Source organism: Pelodiscus sinensis, chromosome 1 (assembly GCF_049634645.1).
Source record: "Pelodiscus sinensis isolate JC-2024 chromosome 1, ASM4963464v1, whole genome shotgun sequence".
NCBI lineage: Eukaryota > Metazoa > Chordata > Testudines > Trionychidae > Pelodiscus > Pelodiscus sinensis.
The window spans coordinates 123,195,927-123,219,154 of record NC_134711.1 but is presented as its reverse complement, the minus strand read 5'-3'; the positions used below and the strand labels follow the sequence as shown (position 1 = coordinate 123,219,154).

The 23,228-nt window shown below is 39.7% G+C and overlaps 1 protein-coding gene across 6 annotated transcripts in view; it reads left to right on the top strand.

The window, feature by feature from the left end:
• The first annotated feature begins 36 nt into the window (after positions 1 to 36).
• Positions 37 to 23,228, top strand: part of PHF21B (PHD finger protein 21B) — a 231,064-nt gene continuing 207,872 nt past the window's right edge. Inside the window, exons 1-3 of one of the 6 annotated variants that reach the window (XM_075899836.1) lie at positions 37 to 576; positions 1,098 to 1,130; positions 1,417 to 1,482. In XM_075899836.1, the coding sequence (XP_075755951.1) occupies positions 523 to 576; positions 1,098 to 1,130; positions 1,417 to 1,482 (153 nt within the window). In that variant the 5' untranslated portion in view covers positions 37 to 522. The remainder of the gene's footprint in view (positions 577 to 1,097; positions 1,131 to 1,416; positions 1,483 to 23,228) is intronic. The other 5 variants (XR_012896208.1, XM_075899813.1, XM_075899842.1 and 2 more) reach the window with 5 other exon arrangements.

Here is a 23,228-nt window from a genome sequence, read left to right as displayed (position 1 = left end):
CCGGGCACCTCCGAATTAGCATTGACAGCCGAGGCACAACTTTTCCTGAGGCAAAGTGAAATCAAGGCGCGCACTCTGAGAGAATATAGTCCCCTGCCGTTTTAAGTCCCCCTCGGCCCCTCCGGAGGGGCGGGCGGGCCGCGGGAGGCGGTTACGCGGCTCCTGGGCGGAGCGGGGAGCCGCCGTGGGGGGGGGCCGGGGCACGGCGCTGGCGGGGGGGGCCGGGGCGGAGTCCCCCCCCCTAGTTTGGCGGAAAGTGAGTGATGAGTCTGTGTCCCTAGCAAAGAGGCAAAGAACTTGCTGTGCAGGCTGAGGAGTTGTTTCTTTCGCTTGTTGTTGTGGCTTTTGCATTTAATTGCTCTGCGCGGGGTGGGCTCGCCTGGAGGGGGGGTGTCGCTTTGTGGCTGGGACAAAATAGCCCCCCCTTGGGCTCCCCTTTCCCCCGAAAGCCAACGGAACAAAAACAAAAGAAACTTCGCCGGGCTCCGAAAGTGGCAGCAAAGTGCCTGGCAAGTTGCAGGGATGGAGCTGCAGAGCTTGCAAGAGGCGTTAAAAGTGGAGATCCAGTGCCACCAGGTAACGCGGCCGGCCCCGGGGTGCGCGAGCGGGGGGGACCGGGGGGCCCGCAGGGAGCCAGCCTCGCCTGCTGAGCCGAGAGCCTTAGCTTCTTGTCGCAGGGTCTATCGATCAGGGGAGAGGGGGAGGGGGCAGTGAGAGTGAAGGGGGGGGGAGGCTGGAGCCGAGCCTGGGGAGCCCCCCCCCCCCCCCCGCTGCCCCGGCTCCCCCTTGGAATATCGAGCACTTTGCAAAAGTAGTTTGGGAGCCTGTTCGGCCGAGTTGTGTGTGAGAGTGTGTGTGTTGTGGAGAATCGGAGTTAACATTGCGGTTGGTGCTTGTGTGTGTTGGAGAGATTAGGACGAGACTTGAATATTTATGAGCTTTGCTTGAAACTGACTCGCAGTGTTTACTTGCCTCTTTGTTCCTTACCCCCTCCCTCCCTCTTCCACACACACTCACGCACATTTTTTTTTTAAAGAAAATCCATTAAACTTGAAACAGTTTCTAATTCCTCCTTTTTGGGGTGATTTTTTTTATAGAAACTAGTTGCACAGATGAAGCAAGATCCACAGGTAAATGCAGATCGTTTTTTTCCCTCTTCTTCAGTATTTTATCCCTGCTGTAATAAGCGCAGTTGTGCCGGGACAGCAGGATGAGAAACTTTATCAGTAAGAGATCTCATTTTGTAGTCTTCACTAAGCTTTCCGACTAAAGAGGATGTTTATGTGTGTGTGCATGCTTTTGTACGGCGTTGATGAAACGGTCTTGCCTTTGAACAATGTCTAATCTCAAGTTTATTCATGACAGAGGTTAGTTTACACTCTGCCTTTAATATGCATTTTATTGCCATTTTTGCAGAACGGTGATCTTAAGAAACAAATCCATGAAAGGCAATCAAGAATAGCAGCTCTTAATGAAAAACAAGTAAGGAATAGATCGATTCAATTCTGTTTTTTCCCCCAATGCACTTTCTAAACACTCTAAAAGTGGCTGCATTAGCTGAAAAATACCCGAGAGCAGAGAATAAAACATCCATTTTACTAAGTGTAAAGTGAGGAAAATGCATGTTTTCAAAATGAGATCCGTTTCTTAGATCCCTTGACTGGGGTGGGGGTTATAATAATGGTAAGAAGATAAGCTGTAGTTAAAACGTAAAAAAATAAAAAAATAAAAAAATGAGGCGTCCATTTTGAGTTGGTCGACATGTTTTAGGAATATGGAAAATTCTCCTATCTTGGGCTACTTTGTGCACTTCCATGCAATGTGCTGAGCAAGAGTTGGGAACAAGCAGACTGGAGCCCAGATAGGAGCCATTTCTGGTGTCAATTGCAAAACTGATTTGTATTGATCACTTTTTTTGCACTTGTCTTTATCTTCCCTTGCTCTGGTCTGACGTGTTAGCTTTGGATTCGAGTTCACTTAGGCACTTTCACTTTTTTAAAAATAACCTGTTCCTGTCATAGGAAAATCTGAGGAGAGGAAACAAAACAAAATAGAATCCTTCCTCTCCTCTCCTCTCAAAAAACTTTTATTTTTTGTTTTTCTTTTCAAATGACCCCTGTGCATCGTGCAATGTTTGACACCCCCCGAGTCCCTAATCCTCTTTTAGGATGAAAGAAAGTTCTCTATTGTGAGTTTGTGTTAGATCAGCTGATGGCGAGGAGCTGTGATTGTTAGGTTTCAGCACCATGATCAGATGCCATTGAACGCTCAGTAGCCCCATGTTTCCCCTGCGCTTTGCAAACGCTGCACACGCACTCTCTCTCTCACACACACACACACACACACTCACACACACGCTCAACTATCCACCCCCCCTTCCCTCCTCCCCTTCCACTTTCAGTACTTCTAATGCTCAAATCAAGCAGCGACAGCAGCAGCTTGGAAAGCGAGTCCATGATCTGCCGGATTGAGTCCCCATAGCAAAGAACTTTCACCGTTCCCTACCCCCTCCTTCTTCACGACTTTCCCCACCCCACAAGACCCTGCAGATTTCCAAAAGCCCCTTTGGCACTACATCGTGCTCCATCACCCCTCTTCTTTTCCCTTGGCTGAATCGATCGCGATTCCTTCGGAATGCAGCAGCTCTTTCAGCACCAAAACTTGGAACAGCGCCTTTGTTTTTTCCCTCTCAATCACAAAACAAGAATCTTCCACCCTATGAAAGAAACCTCAGGATTTGTAATATTCCTGGGGGGAAGAGAGGGAATTATTTTTGTATGCGCGTGGAGTTGTGGTTAAAGTTGAAAAGTGATCCGTGCATATTTAATTCGTGCTCATAGAATGCATGCATAGATGGTGGTGATTATATGCAACCCTTTTCCGCCCAGTTTATTGTAATCAGAATTTGTCAGCACTCTCAATTTGGTAGTGGAAGCTTCCATTTTGTGAGGAAGGGGTGTTGGTTTCTTCCTAACATGGAGAAAAGTCTGCAGAGTTTGAAGGTGGGGGATGGGGCCCCATTCATGCTGAACATTACCATTTTGATTGCTTTGATGCCATTTTTTGAGGGGGAGGGGATAGAATACCCTACTCAGCAGAGCACAAAGATGTTTAATCACTGTATAGAATCAAATCAGATACTTTCTTTTTTAAAGCAAATCTGACACTACATGATAGCTAAGGACTGTTAGTCCTTTTATGCTGTGCAGAACAGCAAGTTGTTGACTCTAATACTACTACACTGAATAGAGTTTTTTTGGTATTTTTTTAAACCAAGGTAACATTCTTTACTGCAACAATGCATCTTTATGTGTTCTTTCTTCAATATGGAAATAGTTTTATTGGTTTTAAGTGGTATTTAGAACATACATTTGATTGTTTTTTCTGTACTGTAGCAACTAGACTGTTTAAATTTTTATGATGATAGTAAATGAGAAGCTATTTATTATGTGACACACTGGAATTTAGATAAGGCAGAGAGGCATCTGAAATACAGTTTGAACATTCTGATGCAGTTGGGTGTAAATCTTACACAATTTTCTTTGAACCTCAAACTAACTAGGAAACAAGGGTTACATGTTATTTTTAACTCTACTAGTTATCCTGTTTTCTAAAAATCTCTCTAAAGTGCAAAGTAATTAAAAATAAAAATGAGCAAATAATAAATATTGGCCTAGTGATTGAAACCAGTATTTTTCTACAGAAGTTGACAGTATTATCTCTTTTCTGCTTATTTTGATATTAGAGCCTTATACACAGGGGCTAGGTGGTGATGTAGCATACTCTTGCTCCATGCTGCCCACTTCTGGAGGCCTGATTTGAATTTTTCTTAGGTCACAAGTGAAATGAGTTTGGAGGCCTCGGCTGTTGACTATGTCACAAAAAATTCACATAACTTTGCAGATTTTGGTATGATTAGTATTTTTCTCTTTAGGAAAAGGTTCAATACTGAATTATCAGGTATTTAGGTTATGATAGATGCACCTTGAAAATTAGTTTGGTTTGACCAATCATGGATCTGTTATTGTTCCGTCTCTTCCTTGCATGAGTACAGAACCTCCTACTCCTAGTATACATTTAAATAAAACTTATGCAGCTTGGAGGGGCAGAAGTGGCTGTTTCAGTATATACTTTTGAAAACAGTGGGGTTTTAATTTATTTTTAAATCAGTTGTAGATTTGTTTAGGCACAACTGATTTAGAACACAACAATCCTTGCCTCTATTGTGCATACACTGAATACAAAATATATTAATATTACATTTAAATTAAAATGCACATGTGGATGGTAATAAAATGAATAGGTGCTCACACTAAATACATCTGTTAAAAATATAATAGTGGGGAGTAGTATCTTTCTCTGTCCTAATCCCCAGTTTCCCTTCTGAGCCATTGGAATTTATTGCAACATGTACTTACAAAAATTGAAAATAAGCACATAAAGTATTTAGACAAATCCAAGCATTTGGGCATGAGATCAAATGTGCAAAACCGACTTATGCAATAAATTATACTTTAATTTACAATAAAATTTCTCCTGCATTGCCAGCATACAGGAATATGGAATTAAATGTACTTTATAATATTTATTTGAAAATGGTGGGAAATATTAAAGATGTTGTTTGGGTTTTTAGCATCACTTAAATCAATACTTAAATTTGCTTCTTGCTCAGAAAGGCAAAGTTAGACTTTCTTATGTTAGTCTACCTACACATTCTATACACTATAATTTTGATGAATTGTAATACCATTTGAGAGTGGGTTACCTCTTCTTTAACAAGATATGATGTGTGAAGACTCCATTAGTTGGTCCAGTGGTTTTACACCTTGAATCCACATCACATGCAGAGCAGCAGTACTGCTTTTTTATCTAAATTGTCAAGCAATAAGCATTTATATGTAAATAAAAAGAGTAATCATAAGAACCAGGTTTGTTCTTTAAAAGCACATTTGAAATGCGTTGACACACATATTTTTGTGCATTTTGTATGGCTATGAAGTCAGTAAGCTGTTTTTCGGAAGTTACTTCTTAATAATAACACTTAACTGATTAAAAACTAAACAAACCCCCAAGCCATAAGTTAAACAGTTTCTGACAACAGCACTGGGTGGTAAACCAGGACTTGAAAATTAACAGTAAGGATGTGTAGACAGATTTTCAACTGTGATGAACTCTGAATTCAAACAATCTTTCCTGGAGCACAGCAATAAAAATATGTCTTCCTGAAAGACATTATGTATATGTCATTCATTTGTGCACTGCCTCATTTCTTTACCATAATTTACTATCTACATAGAAAATCAACATTAGTCTCAAAGAGGCTGTCCTAAGCTGGGGTTATTGCCGGTTTGTCTTTTTGTAGTACATATCTGAAATTAAATCATTGACTGTACTGTGCCATTGGTGACCTCGTCAAAGTATCATCATGGGATGTGTTAGACTTTGTAAAATCAGTGTGCACTTCTTAAGCACAGGGGGTTTGTTGGAGACTCTTTCATTTAGGATGTCTGCTTTATGTTTGTTGTGTCTATCTTTCAGAGGGGTGTTTTTTGGTGTAGTGAAATCCAAGTTGTGCTATGTCTGAAAATGGCAGCATTGTTTACTCATGTTAAAGGGGAAATGATTGACATTTGCTAAAGCTCAGTATTTCATATAGTTGGGGACTTTCAAAATTGTTGAAATAAAATAGAGGTTACAAGTGTCAATGAAAACAGAGATAAAACCTGAAAGGGGTTTCCAAATTAAGTAGAACCATGGTCAAATTCTGTCCACAGAAAGACAGACTGAGAGAGACAGAGAGAGCGAGAGAAAACTCTGTAATTTATTTTGGTGGCAATAGTATCTACGTATAAACCTCAGAGCAGAATTTGTATCTAAGGGCCCTATCCTGTGCTCACCGAAGTAAAAAGAGAATATTTATAGTGAAGTAACATTTAGGAGCCCCAGTTATGGACCAGCACTCCACTGTGCTAGGTGCTCTAAAAATAGAATGAAAAGACAGTCTCTACCCCAGAAGACCATTGGACTGGGCCTTGCATCGGTCTGTAAATTGGCGAGGAATCTTGAAGTGGGTTTAAATGTGGGCTTGACTTTGCAGTCCTTCTGAACATAGAGCTTCTATTGACTTCACTAGGAGTTCTGAACAAATGGAGAATCAAGTGAAATTATTGGAGCTAAGTGAAGATTAGTTCTGGGCTGGTAATTTAGAAAGCTATAGGTCCTGATTTTTTTGCTACAATCAGCTAGTAATTTATTGGTTGCTTTGCTATCGAAGTAAAAATGACAAAATGGAGACAAATTTACCACCAGCTCCTTGGAGAGGAAACTTAGGAATGTAGTTTATATAATGGCAATGTTAGCATTCTTCTTTATGCTTTCAATAAAGTTACATGAGATTAGATGCCCATATGGGTGGAGGTGGAGGAGACTGCAAAAAGCATTTTCACAGAGTTTGAAGTACCACACAGATAAATATAGTAGTGGCTTTCTGCTTTGTGTTTGATCTGCCCTTATAAAAAAACACTGAAATTGCCAACCCTGAATGTAAACATAGTGCTGAAGGGGATTTTGATCAACATTTGTTTGGTGGCAGTCTGATTGGCAGGTGAAATGTGGTTTTATTCTAACATTTTTCTTTTACTGTATGCTATTCTATACATGTATAGTACATCGTTTGGAAGTGCTAAGGGTTGGAAAGTGAATGTAACATTCATTCTAACCATTTTAAAGAGTACACTTTGATATTTTAGCCTCTTAAAACACCTGCTGTCAGAACAGTACAATTGATTTCAATTAACTTTGAATTTCTTCAATAAGATGACTCTTATAATAACTCCAGTAATCCCATGATGCCTCATTAGAGGAGCTGGCTATGATGATTAGCCCTGTGATTTAGCAATTTTTTTCTCTTATAATGCCTTTGTCTATTCAGAAAAAAAAGGATTTATAGCAAAAATACCTTTTTTCACTTCTAGTCTTACACTAGAGGTACTTGCTACCTGTTACATGTTGTAAAATATCTAATTGTACTGCAGCAAGCAGATATTTGTTCTTAAATATCTGATGCTTTGATAGCAAACATATCAGAAAAACGTTTTATGGTATGTGTGGAATGTATTTTGTAAGTACCCCGTGTCACAGAGTTAAAAGTGTTGCATGTGTATGTACAGTTTAAATGCCATACTCCTCTCTTAACTCGTTTCACAGAAGTTTCACTAGTGAGCCAGATCCTCAGCTCATCTAGATCAGTGTGGCTTGAATGGAGCTTTACGAGTTTATTCACAGTGAGGATCTGGCCTATTGACTCAAAGGGAATTCTGCTTGTAATGAGACAGTAGAATACGGCTCTAGGGCCACATCTATACTTACCGACAGATTGACGCCCCAAAGGTCAATCTTCTGGCATTTGATTTAGTGGATCTAGTATAGACCTGTAAATCGAACGCTGAGGGCAAGTCCCACTGGCATCCAGTACTACTCCTTTTGTGAGGAGTATGGGAAGCCAATGGGAGCAAACCACTGTGTGAATGGCGCAGAAATGCAATTTAAGATACGTCAGCTCCAGCTACATAACTTACGTAGCTGGAGTTGCATAATTTAATTTGACTTTCCACTGTAGTGTAGACAAGGCCTAGGTATGTCTCTGTAGTATGAGACTGGAGAAAGGGTTTTGTAGGGTAATATGAAATCAGATTTCCCGTGGGAAAGTGCATCATTCTAAAGACTTGCTCAAATTGAGGAAATTATATCTCTTCTCATTCTAGATTTATTTTTTTTCAGTTGAAAACTACAAAGGCATATAAACGCAAATTAATAGCTACGTTTGACTTTTTCCTCAATACTTTTCCTATTTATGGTAAAGATAAAATTATTCTGATTATAAAATGATATAGTTTCCTCCAAAAAAACCAAAATCTGAGGCATCAAAACAATTTATAATCAATAGAGTTAAAGAGTAGAAATTTGGAAATCCATAAGACAAGGCCATGGTAAGTGGTATATGTGTGACCAAGATGTCAAAAGGGGGCAATTTGTACATGTGTTGTCTACTGAGATTGGCAAAGTATAAAAAAAAAGTGCTGCAAGTTAAGATAAGAACAAAGAAGAACAAAAAAGAATTGGATTAATTGAAATGCAAATTTGTCTTTCTGCCATCAAAGTAAAAACAGTTATTTTAGCCTGACAGAATCATATTTGGTCTGCCTTTTCACCTCCCCTTGTTAAATCACCCTATGTACATTTCCCTTACATATATCATATTTGAGGATTTCTCTTTTATTTAAGGTGGTACCACCTTATTGTTTGAAAATGCTCTTCTCAAGATAAAATGTACCTCCTTAAGTGCGCTCTTTCTCATTTTTTTTTTGAATCAGCTACTTATTGTTATGTAGTAGCAATTTCCAGAGTGTCATATAAAATTGCTGATGCGGCTTAGTTCTAGCTACAACCTCCGACTGCCAATAGTAAGCATCTATTGAAATCTAATCGGTACTTTTTTTTTTTTTTGCTCAGCACAAGCAGCCTGTTTAATATACAAAGAAAAAGGAAAAATATGAAGCAGCTTTTTTTTTAAACCACAGAATAGTAAACGTGGGGCCCAAGTTTAGGATAGAAATGGTTGTATTTTGGTGCCGGAAAGCAAAACACCAAACTAGCCCTGAATGTGGCTATAATCAGATCTACACAAGAAGTAACTCTAGTGTAGCATTTTGTCTAAGAACTCTCAAGAAATTATCTGCAGAGTTGATCTGTGTTTTGGGGAAAAGGTGTTCATATTTAAAGTTGGGATGTAGTCCTAAGAGACAATGTGTACAAGCTATGGCAGGAAGAGTGCTTGCCTGAAAATCTGTCTGATTTCTTACTTGTAATCAACAAAAGCATGTCACTGTGCTTGAAAAAAAGTCAAATCTGTATAGTATATAAAAGAGTTTTCTTTCAGAACTATTTCTCTTTCTAATGTTGTCTTTTCTTTGTGAGGTAGATTATCTTGCATCTAGGGAGAAAAAGAGGAAGGGAAGAGACTTTTTGAGCTAACTCAGATATTAATAATAGATCTTAAAAAGATTATAGAAAGTTTATATATATCTATAATTTTGATTAATATGAGTCAAGTGAGAAAACTGAAACCTTTCACTTGCAACACAGATTAACCTGCATTATCTGTAATACTCCATTTTCTGAAGTTCTTTGCATCAGCTAGGATTGCCTAAAGATTTATTGGTGAATTGAAGCTTTTCTTAAATGTGAAAAAGAGAAAAGATTTCTGTCTCAGAAATGTATGGATTCAAGTGTGTGCATGCACACAAGGTCTTTTTGATATCATTCAGGCAGAAAGCCAATATGCGCATGTAAATGAGCTTGAAAATGTAATTAAAAATATATACATACTGGTGGCGGTGATACAGAATTTAATATGAGATGCAGGTTACAAAGTGACAAGTAGCATTTCCTATAATCAGTGATACTAACTCTGCTCTATGATTTATGCATTTCATGTGTTATTAAATACACCACAGATAAGTGCTAGACTTCTTTCTTAAAATAAATTTTTTTCAGAACAGTGAAGTGAATGCAAAAAATGTTTTGCTGCCTCTTCACCCTCTCCTCCCCCATCACCACGACAACAAAAATTCCCACTATCAAGATGTTACTACAGAGAAGAGAAGAATTCTGTGGAAGGTCAGATAAAGGCCTCCCTGATAACATATCTTTGCCTGAAAGAAAATGTCACAAAATAGACTTATTGGTATCCTTAATGCATTAAGATCAAGGAACTTCTGGAAATTGTTAACATATGTCTAGGAACCAACATATAGATGAAAAACTGGACAAATTGCCAGTGGAAAGGCATAAATAATCTTGGCCTCTTTTCAGTGTATGTAGCATAATATTGTTTTGCACGTGAAAGGTAAGTTAAGAGACCAATGCCTCCCAGATTCCAAACTTAACAACAAAGACCCAGTCTCTTTTTTCCCCTAAAGTATTCTTATCCATTCTAAAAGTTAGGTCAGAGGGATGGGAAAGTAAAATGGCATTATAGAAATTGTCACTTATGCTTTCCAGCTAATGGAGAAGCTACTGTTCAAAGGTTTATTTCTCATTAAACAATAAAAGTGGGACCTAAATTATGTTTCTGTAAACATCCCTGCAGCCCAGAAATATATACATTCTAAGTCAGTGTCTTATTTACGTTATTTTGTTAACATTCTTTGCTGAGTAGGCTTGGATGGAGTACAATCTCTTCATATAGAGGATCTAATTATAAATACAAGGGACAGAACCAAATAAGCAGTCTTTAAAGGGAAAAGAGTCTGGCAGCTTTGTTTAAAGTGTCCTTTAATGAACTTCTTTAGCAGCTTGTATCTTAGCAACACATTTTATTACATACCAGTGTGGGAGAAGCAGTTTGCAGATGGAGTTGCACACAGTAATTTATTTCCCCCGTTTCTCCCCCCTCCCTCCCCTCTGTGGTGACTCAACTGGAATATTCAGACTAGCTTTCTAATACTGATGGCTCACTAAATTCCTGATTGGTTCATTTGAATCTGTTGCCTTAGTTGATGAAAAAGGCATTTTACTATGCTAACTACACAGTGACTTTGCTTGTTCTTAGAAATAGATGCAGATACCACTGTTTTGAAGAGACACACAAGATTTAAAATAAATGAAAGTTTGCTTCTTGCAATTCACCTTCCCCCAATTCTCACACTTTCCTCTTGTTTAATAACTCATGTATAGGACACAGACCAGTTTCTAGGTTTGTTGATTATTTTCTCCCAACTCCTAAATGGGTTATTATAATTTATTCTTCATAGTGCTAAAACTTACAGGAACATTTGAAGTATTTTCTTCATAATCAGAACCATATCATTAATATCACAAATCTAAATACATCAAGAAATAACTGGCGTTCTAAAACCAGTATAAAGCAGTCCTTTACTGACCACTTTTTGGATAATCTATCATTCTTGCTACTTTTCAGGTAAGTCCCTTCTGCTAATTATGGAGTAGATTTTACCTATTTGTATTCAATATTCAACTCTCTGAGTAGTAGCTACACTGATTTCAGTGTGACTAATCAAATATTGAGGTACAACATGAGTAAGAGGGGAAGAAATTAGAGTTGCCAGGTGTCCAGCTTTGAACTGGACAGTCCAGTATTTGAACTGGACAGTCCAGTATTTGAGCTTTCTGTTCGTGAAACAAATTGAGAAAATATAAATGTCCGGTATTTTCTAAATAAGATATAATGTAGATTGTGATGCAATTTCAAGTGTGTCTGGTATTTTTGTTGAAACCATCTGGCAACCCTAGAAGAAATTTACTTGTAAGATTTGCTTCTGTTTCAAAGTTGATGGGGGAATGCGTTTACTTTTTAAAAAAAATCTAACACTATTCAGTTAACTCAAAAACTGAAGTCAGATTTTCATCTCATCTGGACAGAAATTTAGAGCAGCTCAGTTGACTTTAGTGAAGAGTTTGGATTTGCAGTGGTATAACAGAAATCTGACTCTGGCCTTATTTGGATGGGGGAGGAAAAGAACTATCAAATTAAGGCAGAACCCAGGAAACCCAGAGTGGCATTTTTGTAAGTAATACTGAGGATATTGGTCTTGGAGAAGTTTTTGTTAAATGTAATTTTTGAAAAACAAGTCAAGCTAATATTCAAAACCCATTTCATGAAGTCCATTGCTGGTCATAAGAGGATAATAAATTGTTTATGAAAGCCATGGAATTGTTTTTTCTTCTTTCCTTAATATTTGTTTAATTGTAACTGTATTCCCAATCACTTGCAAATCCTTACATTCCTTGAATCCAAAATTTAAATACCGAACTTTCTTTTCAGATTAAATGATGCATGCATTTGACTCCAGTTTTTTTGTCTTTGATGGGTCAGGTGGTAGTTTGTCTCTTGTCACCATATCCCAGCCAAGTCAGTAGCATAAAAGTAATCCATTCTACATGAAAAATAGAGAGTGTACAATACAACGGATGAACAAGACTGAGATTTACTCCTCTTTTAAAATTCTGTGTTATTAGACCCTAGATAGTGGGGTATCCTCTGAAACCCAAAGTGATTAAGTTGCCATGTGATTAACGTATTCTTTTCTTTTTTGCAATTCAGTCCATTGTTTAACAACTAAGATTAGATTGAAAAAACTCTAAGCTATGTAATGCATCAGGATCTTGCACAACTGCCAGGATTAATAATACATCATGAACTGTTGAACAAGTAAAAACATGAAATTCACAATATTGTTATACAAAAGGGGTTATGTTCTTACTGGCAACTGTATTCACCTTAATAGAAGGGGCCACCATTTTCTAGTACATTTCATGTCCCAACATGAAGGATAATGTTTACAGAAAATATAAAACACTTGAAGCCCTTGTCTCACTGTCTCATTGTTTTTTTTCTGTTTCAGTGTCTCGACTGTATAGGCAATGTATAAAAGCAAGAGAATTCATATCTGTAAAGAAATCCCTTCTATAGATACCGTAATAGTGAAGAAAGCAATGAAGCATTTACTTGTTTCTCCAAGATTCAGTATCTGAAAGAAACAATTAGAAACCAGTCTATCTGATTTACCAAAACAAAACAACCATCTTGAATTTTTCTTCTCATTTCAATAAGAAAAGAACATTTTCTTATTTCTAGAAGCGCAAGCACATCCAGAAACTTCTTTAAGTTACTGAGCAATAGCATTATAGCTCATCATAGAAGTACTTTTACCGGGGGAAACTTAAAGTAACTTCCATCCCCAGATGAAGCAAAAGACTCATTTATAAACAATGAATGCAGGAACAATAGAAAGCTGAGTGCATTCTGCATGAATAATATAACTGAGGGTTGTGAAAAGCCTGTGATTTTAGTATGCCAAACCCTGTGTAGGAGTGCAGTGTTCAGCTGATTTTTTTTTTTTTTTTTTTGGCACTCAGGGTTCATCCTGTCTCTCCCTATGCGCAAACATACACACTCAGAGAATTAGCTATGATGAATAAAAGTGTGATGTCATCAAACTACTGTGTAGGGGTAATGAGTGTAGAATTAAGATTTGCAAAAATGAGAGAATTCAGGCCTGAGGCTGAAAATACAGCTTTAATGCTCATCTTCTGTGTGTGGAGGAAAAACGTAAGACATGATTTAAGATTAGAGTTTGAATTTCATTCCATATTTTCAGTTTAGATAGTGTTCCTATTAGAGCCCATGTATATACTCTGATTTAAACGCTCAAAGCCAAGGAAAGTCAGACTAAGTCCTTGGCATCTCTAAAACTCCAGTCACTTTTATGTATGCATTCAAATATGCATGTAGACATCTGATATTAGGTGTCCATGTGTGATGGCGCGTTGGGGTTTTCCTGTCTCCTGCACCCCCGTGATGGCACGGACAGACTGCACCAGCCAGTAGAATAGAGGGAGTATATTGCTTCTCCAGGATACAGCACAGATATAATCTGGTTACAGGGCAGGCCTAGATGCCTCAGCCCCCCTTGAGATGGGGGAGCCTGGGCCCCTAAATCCCAGCCCATTGCCTAGGCTGCTTCCTCCATGATACCAGCCAGAAAAATAACTCCCTCACTTCCAGCCCTGCCCCCAACCAGGGCTCCACTCCCCTTCTTCCCATTGTTCCGCTCCCTGGGAGATGACTGGTCAGACAGGTTCTTAGCCCCCTTGCATAATGACTCATCCCCTTTCCTGCTGAGCCGTGCTGCAGACAGCAACCAGTGGAGATCACTCACAACCCAAGCCTAGCAACCAGCAAGGTACCCATACTACGTCACACCATGTTTGAAAATTTTGGCCATAGTTTTTTATCATTACATTTCCTTAATTATTATTTTTAATGTTTCCTCAGGAAAGGATTGAAGCTCTTTAAGGTAGCGACCATCTTTTTAGTCTGTGTTTGTATAGCACCTAGCACAGTGGAGGTCCGTGACTGGGGCTCCCAGGTGCCAGAGCATATATACTAATTAATATATTAATCAATTGAATGTTGCAGTGGCTGAAGTTCACACATAGACAAGTTTACAGCATGAGCACTGATAGAGCAAAGCTTGCCTAAAACTTGTCTTGGAGTCTGAAAATACCCACTTTTTTACCTAATATAGACAGTGTGATAATTAACCTGTTATGGGAAAACCACAGACCAGGCCACTGCTTCCTGCAGCTCCCCCTGGCTAGAATAGTGAACCGTGGTCAACAGGAGCTACAAGCAGCTATATCTGTGGATATGCAGGTGAATGAGGCATCTGGTGGTCCACCAGGGACTAACCTTAGAAAAATGCATCCAGCCAGCAGGTGGCTTATTCTCTACCCCTCATCTAGACCATAGGTATAATAATTCTGCCTGATTATACTTAAAATCTCATTGACAGATTAACTCCTTAGCAATAATAAGTATGGGCAGCTCCTGAGGCATTTTTCAGTCTTTCAATTAGGTTTAATCTAGTCCTCACAAAAGTCTCTTGTCACTATGTCAGTGTTAATTTGCTTGAGTAAGAACCTCAGGATTTGGTGTATACTTTGGGGTAGCACTGTTAAGTGATTAAAAGATATTAATTGAGTGATTAATCACCCTGTAAAATAATAAATAATACCATTTATTTAAATATTTTGGATATTTTCCACATTTTCAAAAATATTTATTTTAATTACTACACAATTGCAAATTACACAGAGCTCACTTTATTTTTTTATTACAAATGTCTACACTGGAAAAATAAAATAAATAGTATTTTTTCAATCCACCTTATGCAACTATCATAGTGTGGTCTCTTTACCATGAATGTGGAACTTAGAAATGTAGAATTATGTACAAAACATAATTGCATCATAAATAAACACAGTCACTAAGGTTTTAGAAGACCACTCAGTCCTATTTCTTGTTCAGCCAATCACTCAAACAAGAGCATTTACATTTGCAGGAGATAATACTGCCTGCTTTTTATTCACAATCTCACCTGAAATGAGAAGAGGCATTCACTTGGCACTGTTGTAGCTGGCATCTCAAGATATTTACATGCCAGATTCACTAAAGATTCCTATGTCCTTTCATGCTGCAACCACCATTTCAGAGGACATACATTCATGCTGATTAACGTATTCTTCTTGATAATAATCCAAAGATGTGTGGACCAACATATGTTCATTTTCATCATCTGTGTCAGATGCTACCATCAGAAGATTGATTTTCTAAGTGGTTTAGGTTCTGTAGTTTGTACATCAGAGTATTGTTCTTTTAAGACTTCTGAAAGTATGCTGCACACTTTGTCTCTTTCTAGTTTTGGAAGGCACTTCTGATTCTTAAATCTGGTTTGAGTGCTGTAGCTATCTATAGAAATCTCACATTGGTACCTTCTTTGGTTTTTGTCAAACTTATAGCAAAAATGTTCTTAAAAGGTACAGCATGTTTTTGGTCATGATCTAAGTCTGCTATAACATGAAATTTGTGGCAGAATGTGGGTAAAACAGAGGAAGTGACATACAATTCTCTCCCAAGAAAGTTCAGTCGCAAATTTTATTAAAGACTTATTTTTTGTAAGCATCATCAGCATGGAAGCATATCCACTGAAATGGTAGCCAAAGCATGAAGGGGAATACAAATGTTTAGCATATCTGGCACATAAATGCCTTACAATGCTGTTGACAAAAGTCCCATGCAAATGCCTGTTCTCTTTATATAAGGTGAGCAGCATACCCTTTCTATTCTGTGTTGCACTAAAGTCAATATAAATGAAAGTATAGAAAAATATCCAAAATATTTAATAAATTGTAATTAGTATTCTGTTTAATAAAGCAATTAAAACTGTGATCAATCGTGATTAATTTTTGACTCAAATGTGCACGTTTACTGTGATTAATTGACAGCCCTACTCTGGGGTCATTTTGTAAATAGGTTTTTAAAAGGGATCAGTAGTTATTTTTTTTAAAAAAAGACCCAATAATACATGATTGAAATATAACCTTGCACATATTTACTTGACCATTCACCATGGCTCTGAAAGGGTTGTTACAGATTATGTATTCATTGCAGAGATTCTCAGTCATTACATTCTTGTAAATACATAATTATAAAGTTTTAAAAACACATAGTACTCACCAGATTGGGTAAATATGTGACCTCAGATTTATTCAGGTGCAAATTCTTGACATGATAGACCTCTGAATCATTACGATGCATTGGGTCATGGCCCACAAAGGGAATTTTTCCTTCCTAGGTCAATGATCCATTAGATAGTAACAGCTCCTTCAGAGTCATTACAGTAATATTAGTCTGGATGGCCACAAAAGCAGCACTAAGTTTGAATCCATGAACATCTTCTGGATATTTTATCTTGATGTGCAATAAGATGCTCAAGTAACTTGTTTGGTTTTATATTCTCCCTCCTTCTCTCCCCCCCCCCCCCCCCCCCGGCCACACACACACTTTTAAAGTGAATAGTCAACATTCTAGATCAGGGCTACTCAGCACGTGGCCCGTGGGCTGCATGCGTCCCATGGCCCATTTGTTTGCAGTTTGGGTTTATGCGGGGCTCAACTTGTGGCCAGCAGGTGGGATCCTCAATTAATGACTTGCAAAAAAAAAAAAAATGTAACATGGTGGCTTTGAGCAAGAGGAGTACAAAACTGTTCTAAATTCTATGGGCCATATTCTGAGAGACATGAAGGATTTGGGATAGACACTTCCTCATGTGTGTTTCAAGAAAAGCATAATAGTTCATCCATACCCTAACTAGTAATGGCTTCTTGCACAGTACTTTATCCCCACCTGAGTGCCACCCAGGCTATTCCTCTTGGATTAGAAGCATAAATGTTCTATATTAATGTTCCACGAGGAGTAACAGTAGTTTGAATTAGAGAGCCTAATTTGAACTATTTACTCGGTGCCGCGTGTAGCCGCGGGCACGGAGTCTGCACTAAGGGGGATTTAAAAATGGCGGTGCCCGGCAAGATGCAAATGAAGCCCGGGATATTTAAATCCCGGGCTTCATTTGCAACTTCAAATGCCTATATTAGCGACCCTAGTTCGAACTAGGGTGGCAGTGTAGACATACCCCAACAGAGTAATTTTAAACCAAGTCATTTAATACAAAGTCAGTTTTAACCCAAGAATGCATGAGCCAGTTTTCTTATCTCATCTGTACTAAAATGAGATATGGAGCCTTTTTAGAGCAGTGCATTAAAAAGATCCTCTCTTTATTTTAGTTGTAGAGAAGCATATAGCAAAGATAAATGGTTCTGGAGCTTCTATTGGATTTATAAGTAAATAAATCATGATTGTTACTCTGCTGTCAGATCCAAAGGATGTTCACTGGTGATCCCATCCCTTGCCATGGCTAAAGCTACACAGCAATATCTTCTATGGATTTTAGGAGCTTACAATCTTGTTACTTCAGGTTTCATCTTGTTACTTCAGGTTTCCTCACAGTAAAATCGATATCTTTGAAAATAGCACCTTCAGCAGGCCCTCACGCTCCAACTTTGGTTGCTGACGCCTCTCCTCTGGAAGGTGAAATTTCCACAATAGAAAACAGAACACCAGGCCCAGGCTAAAATCTTTTCTTAGTAATGTCTAGAGGGCCAGTGGGAAGCATGGTGTGTCCCATGGTTCTCCTGTCACTTAGTACACCACTGTAACTTTCTAGCTCAGAGGTGTGGGAAAAAACCCTCCACCCAACTGCATCAAGATAAAGCACTGTAAAGTGCCAGGGTGAACCAGGCTATAGCATTGGCAGCCACGCCCCCAGAGCTGTTAGCTGCTCTCCTCGTGGTGGTGATTTACGTAGAGCACTGGGAAAGAACTCTCCCAGTGCTGGTGTTGTGGCCACACTTTCAGTTTAAAGCACTGCCGTGGCTGTGGTATAAACTTTTAAAGTTAGGGTGCATCTACACTGCACCATTATTCCGGAATAACGGCTGTTCTTCTAGCATCCAGATAGCAATTGCATTATTTCAAAAGAATATCGAAATAACCAAGGGCTTTTTCCAATGTTAGTAAACCTCATTCTATGAGGAATAAGGCCTCTTCTGAAAAAGTGGTGTGGACACTCTACTACTGCTATGTTGAAATAGCTCCTCATGAGGGCCATTCTAAAGTTATTCCTTCCCAGTGCCTTCTGGAGCTCTAAGTCTAGATAGAGTGTTCACATTAGGGGAACCAGCCTCGGACTAATTTTGAGGCTTCTCTGTAGTGTGGACACTCTTTCGAAATAAGCTATTCTGGAAGATAACTTCTAGAATAGCTTTTTCGAAAATAAGCTTGCAGAGTATACATACTCTTAGGCTGTGTCTACACTGGGCCACTTATTCTGTAAAAGCAGCCGCCTTTCCCAGAATAAGCTGCAAGCTGTCTACACTGGCTGCTTGCTTTTCCGGAAAAGCAATGATGATCTAATATAAAATCGTCATTGTTTTTCAGGAAAAACTATTCTGCTCCCGTTCGGGCAAAAGACCTTTTCCGGGAAAACTGTTCCGGAAAAGGGCCAGTGTAGACAGCACAGTAGTCTTTTCCGCAAAAAAGCCCCGATCGCGAAAATGACGATCGGGGCTTTTTTGCAGAAAAGCGCGTCTACATTGGCACAGACGCTTTTCCGGAAAAAGTGCTTTTCCGGAAAAGCATCCTGCCAATGTAGACGCACTTTTCCGGAAATACTTATAATGGAAAAACTGTTCCGTTTTAAGCATTTCCAGAAAAGGGTGTCAGTGTAGACGTAGCCTTAGAGCTTCAGTCTGTCCCTTTCCTTGCTGTTGCTGCAACTTTGTCTTGGAGGCTAGGGATATGTAAAGCAGGCTCTGTCCCTAAGGCAGAGCAAAAATGTAACAACTAAACTGGCAGGCTGCTAAAGTTTGTTAATTGTCCCCATTCTTAGTTAAGGCTCCTTTACCTTGCCAGAGTGGTGTAAAGGAACCTTACTGTAAATGACAATAACTGAATCCTCAGCCAGGAAGATTTCTGTGCTTTCTGGCTTTTTTTCCCTATGATGGAGAAACATAATGGGGTTACGGTAGATTACAGCTCAGCCTCTATTTTACTTACCCATTTTTAAAAAATGCCAAACAATGATTAGCAAAACTCTGACTTTCTCGTGTGAAAGTAGAAGCAATTTAAAGCAGCATTCTACTTTACAGAACATCAAACATGAAAATAAAAGCAATGTAATTTAAATGAAAATCCAGAATTATAACTGGAATGCAAAGTCTTGGGTACCACTAACAAGTATTTGTAACTTAACTTTCACATGTTTAGGAAATGCTGAACAGCTATTAATTTTTTTTCTTTATGGTAGATTAAGTAAATTACCAAAATAAATGAAACTGGTGTGATTATGTATTATTTTAATAAATACAATTTGCAGAATTTTGGATTTTATAGCTCAGAATTCGTCCAGGAATAACATGGGAAGGGGGCAATCCAGTCTCAGAGATTCCCCTCTAAGCACAAATCAGAAGTGGGGAGAATGTGGAAGGGCAGTTACCGCTGTGTTTTTAATAGTATGTTAAGGACAAGGGGTGTCATTCAACTCTGTGCAGAAATGCAGCACAAGACCTCTGGCCTACTTAAATCCTAATGATGAGATGTGGATAGGACTTAAGTGATGCACAGGCCTTGTACTGAGTGACTTTCTAGGAGAACTTAACTTGTTGTTTTAAAGGAAGTCCGCTGGCTCTGGGTAATGAACACTTTATAATCAGTTGTTAGAGCCTAAATCTCCTCTCCATTGCATTCCAGAATGCAGGGCTCCATCCTGCAGCCATTACTTGTTACCAAAGACTGCAGTACAGGCAGTCCCCGGGTTACGTACAAGATAGGGACTGTAGGTTTGTTCTTAAGTTGAATCTGTATGTAAGTCGGAACTGGCGTCCAGATTCAGCCGCTGCTGAAACTGACCGCCAGTTCTGACTTACATACAGATTCAACTTAAGAACCCCAAGCTCCCCAAGTCAGCTGCTGCTGAAACTGATCAGCGGCTGATTCCAGGAAGCCTGGGGCAGAGCAACTCTGCCTCGGGCTTCCTGTAGTCAGCGCTGGTCAGTTTCAGCAATGGCTGACTTGGGGACGCCTGGGGCAGAGCAGCTGGGGTGCTGCTGGGTTGCTCCAGTAGCACCGCTCCTCACTCCTTGGCGCTACTGGACCAACCCAGCAGCACCCCAGCTGCTCTGCCCCAGGCGTCCTGATTCAGCCACTGCTGAAACTGACCAGCAGCAGCTGAATCAGGACCTGGGGCAGAGCAGCTGGGGTGCTGCCGGGTTGGTCCAGTAGTGCCCAGAGCAGCGCTGCAGGACCAATCGGCAGCGCCCCAGCTGCTCTGCCCCAGGGTCCACAAAAGCCTGGTCTGCTGGGGGGGGCACACTAGCTGCGCCCCCCCCCCCCCAGCAGACCAGGGACACAGGGAGCAGAGCCGCAGCGGCAGTGGGGTGCCGCGCCTCTGAGGCTTTGCTCTGGCAAAATCTCAGAGGCGAGGGACCCCGCCGCGGCTGCGGCTTCAGTCCCGGTGCCCCTGGTCTGCTGGAGACGGTCTCCAGCAGACCAGGGGCACCGGGAGCAGCTTACGAACGGGGCTTTCTCGCCCCGGAGCTCGCAGGCAGCAATCCGCCACCTCGACTTCCGGGGCGAGAAAGCCCCGTTCGTAAGTGTGGATCCGACATAAGTCGGATCCGCGTAAGTCAGGGACTGCCTGTACTGGTTTCTATGAAGTTCACTAGTTTGCCAAGTTAAAGGTACACTTCTCTGAGGCTCATGCTTAGGTTTACTGTAAAAATGCAACAGCTTTTCATTTTTCAAATAGAAAAAAAAATTTCTTTTGGATACACAAAGCGCTCAGCATTCTCCTAGTGATGCATGAGAAGGAGAAGATGAATCTGGCTTTGTAAACAAAGCAAAACTCATGGGAAATAAATTAGTTCATGGAGTCATAATCATAGAGATTAAGGCCAGGAGACACTACTTGGTTATCTAGTCTGAACTCTTGCATATCACAAGCTGTTTAAACTTTTTTTAGGTTTAATAATCTTGTTAGTAATACTGAACATCTTGTGGTGGCAATCTGGTAATGCCCCTTCAAAAAGTACTGCCAAAATGGTAGGACTTCCTAATTAATCCTAGCAGGACACATTCAGGGGAGGATAATATAGCCTTTGGTATTTGCTTTCATAAGAGCAGCTACTGCATGAAGGTCTCCTGCTGACCTACCTTGAAAGAGTCCCATAATACAAGTTTCTACTTTTTTACTACAGCAGGCACTCAGCACAATAATTGATAAAGTTATAAAAACCTGGCTACAAATATGAATTCATGATTCTTTTCTTAAAACCAGTCTTTTACAAGGCAAACCCTTTAAAAAAATCAAACTAGTCTCCATTAGGAATGTAAAGGGGTAAGGAGTTAACTGGCAGCCCAGTGGGGTGCTGCTACAGCCTCTGGCTGGGCCCACTGTGCCATGGGCGGAGAGCACTCCAGCCTGGTTTGGCCTACTGCGCCTCTTCATTATGCTGAGGCAGGGGGCTGCTCCAGCCAAACTAGGCTGGAGTAGCTCCCTTCCTTCTCCCTTCCCTCCTCCCCAGCCATGGAATCCCAGTTGGTGTTTAACCAATTAACTTTTTAAACAGGATTTTACATCTCCAGTTTCCTTTTAAACACATGCATACATTCACAGTTGAAAATTGATAGTACATTCATGTTGGTTGGTTTATATGCATACACTTGCAATGTCTGGAAAAATCCAGAGGGGTAAAATTTAAAACAAAAAGAGTTACTTTAAAAATCACATTTTGTTGACCTGTCTTAGACTGACCTTCTAGAGAAGTTAATGGGAATGCAGGCTGGGCCCCCATATTAGCAACCAAGAAGCTGAAACCTTCTTTTTTCAGTACAGCTTTCAATGTAGGTCAGATTGTAGACCTCGCTAATTTGACAGATATCCCTTTAATTTCTAGCAATGTAGAATATACGATTAGTCAAATATAACTTTTGGAGAATAATGTGTTTTGCTTGGTAGGAGGAAGAAAATTCCTTTTGAGTGCATATGTAATTCTACAGTACTGGTCCAAAAAGACTAGTTGTTCTGTTGTAGTCTGCTACAACAAAACATTTCTATAGAATCTCTCTCTCTGCATTTTAGACTGTCAGTGCTCAGTACATTCCAAGAGTGGACTGTATATAGAACATTTTGCTAGATTGAAAGATCACTTGCTAGGTTCTGTTAATGTTCTTACACAAAGCTCAGCACTGTGATAGTACATTCTGCAAAGTTCCCAAAGCACAGGATGCTGCTTAGCTTACAGGACAGTTGGAGTTTGTTTTCTTGCCTCTAGTTAATGTTTCTTCCATTTTATTTATCAACTTAGTTTCAGTCAATGGAATAGTTCTGATACACCAAGGCTAGTATTTCACTCAGGCATGAGAGGGATAGAAGTAGGGTTACAAGTGCATACAGGGACAGTGGCAACCCATTAAACTCTAACATTGGTATTTCTTTTCTGCTGCCAGGAAGCACCAGAAGATGGCATGGTTTGTACAGATGCAAGGTTGATAGAGAGCAAGCTCGTGGAGATGCTATTATTAATCCAGGGTCGTGTATTTAAGCACATTTCCATAAAGAGAAAAAAAGGACAAGCAATACTTTAAGTCTTATCTCTTCTTTCTACCATCGAGGGACAGTAATGGAGTCATTCCTATCCTTTCCCTCAATTTGGATAGCACAGAAAGAGAAAATCCGATGTAATCAGGACACAACATGAATGTAAAGGTCAGGCTGACAAAAAGGGTACTGATGGTAATGTGAAGAGACTCTACCTTCTCTCAAGAATTTTGACATGAAACTTCTCTCTCTTTGAAAATGGTGTCAGTTCAACTCTTACAGGTATAGAGTTATTCCCACCTCGTCTTGAATCCCACCCCCTTCACTTTCAGCAAAAATAATTGTGCAAAAAGTTTTCCACTAAAATACCATTTGACCCTCCCTGTGGGTCTGAGTCTGTTAATGTCACTGAGGCTAGGGATTGATTTTTATTTTTTAATTTTAAAGAGTTTTTTAAAAAGAGACATGCTCATTAGACTGGTTTCAGATTTCCAAGTCTGTACAGGTCTCTAAGGATGGGGAGTAAGAGTCCTACACTCAACATGTCTGCATAGTGTCTCTGCATGTACACTGCTGACACGATGGTGCACCTAATTGTTCCCTTTGTCTATACATAGGTGGGTAAGGAATGGGGAGGAATGGGTAGAA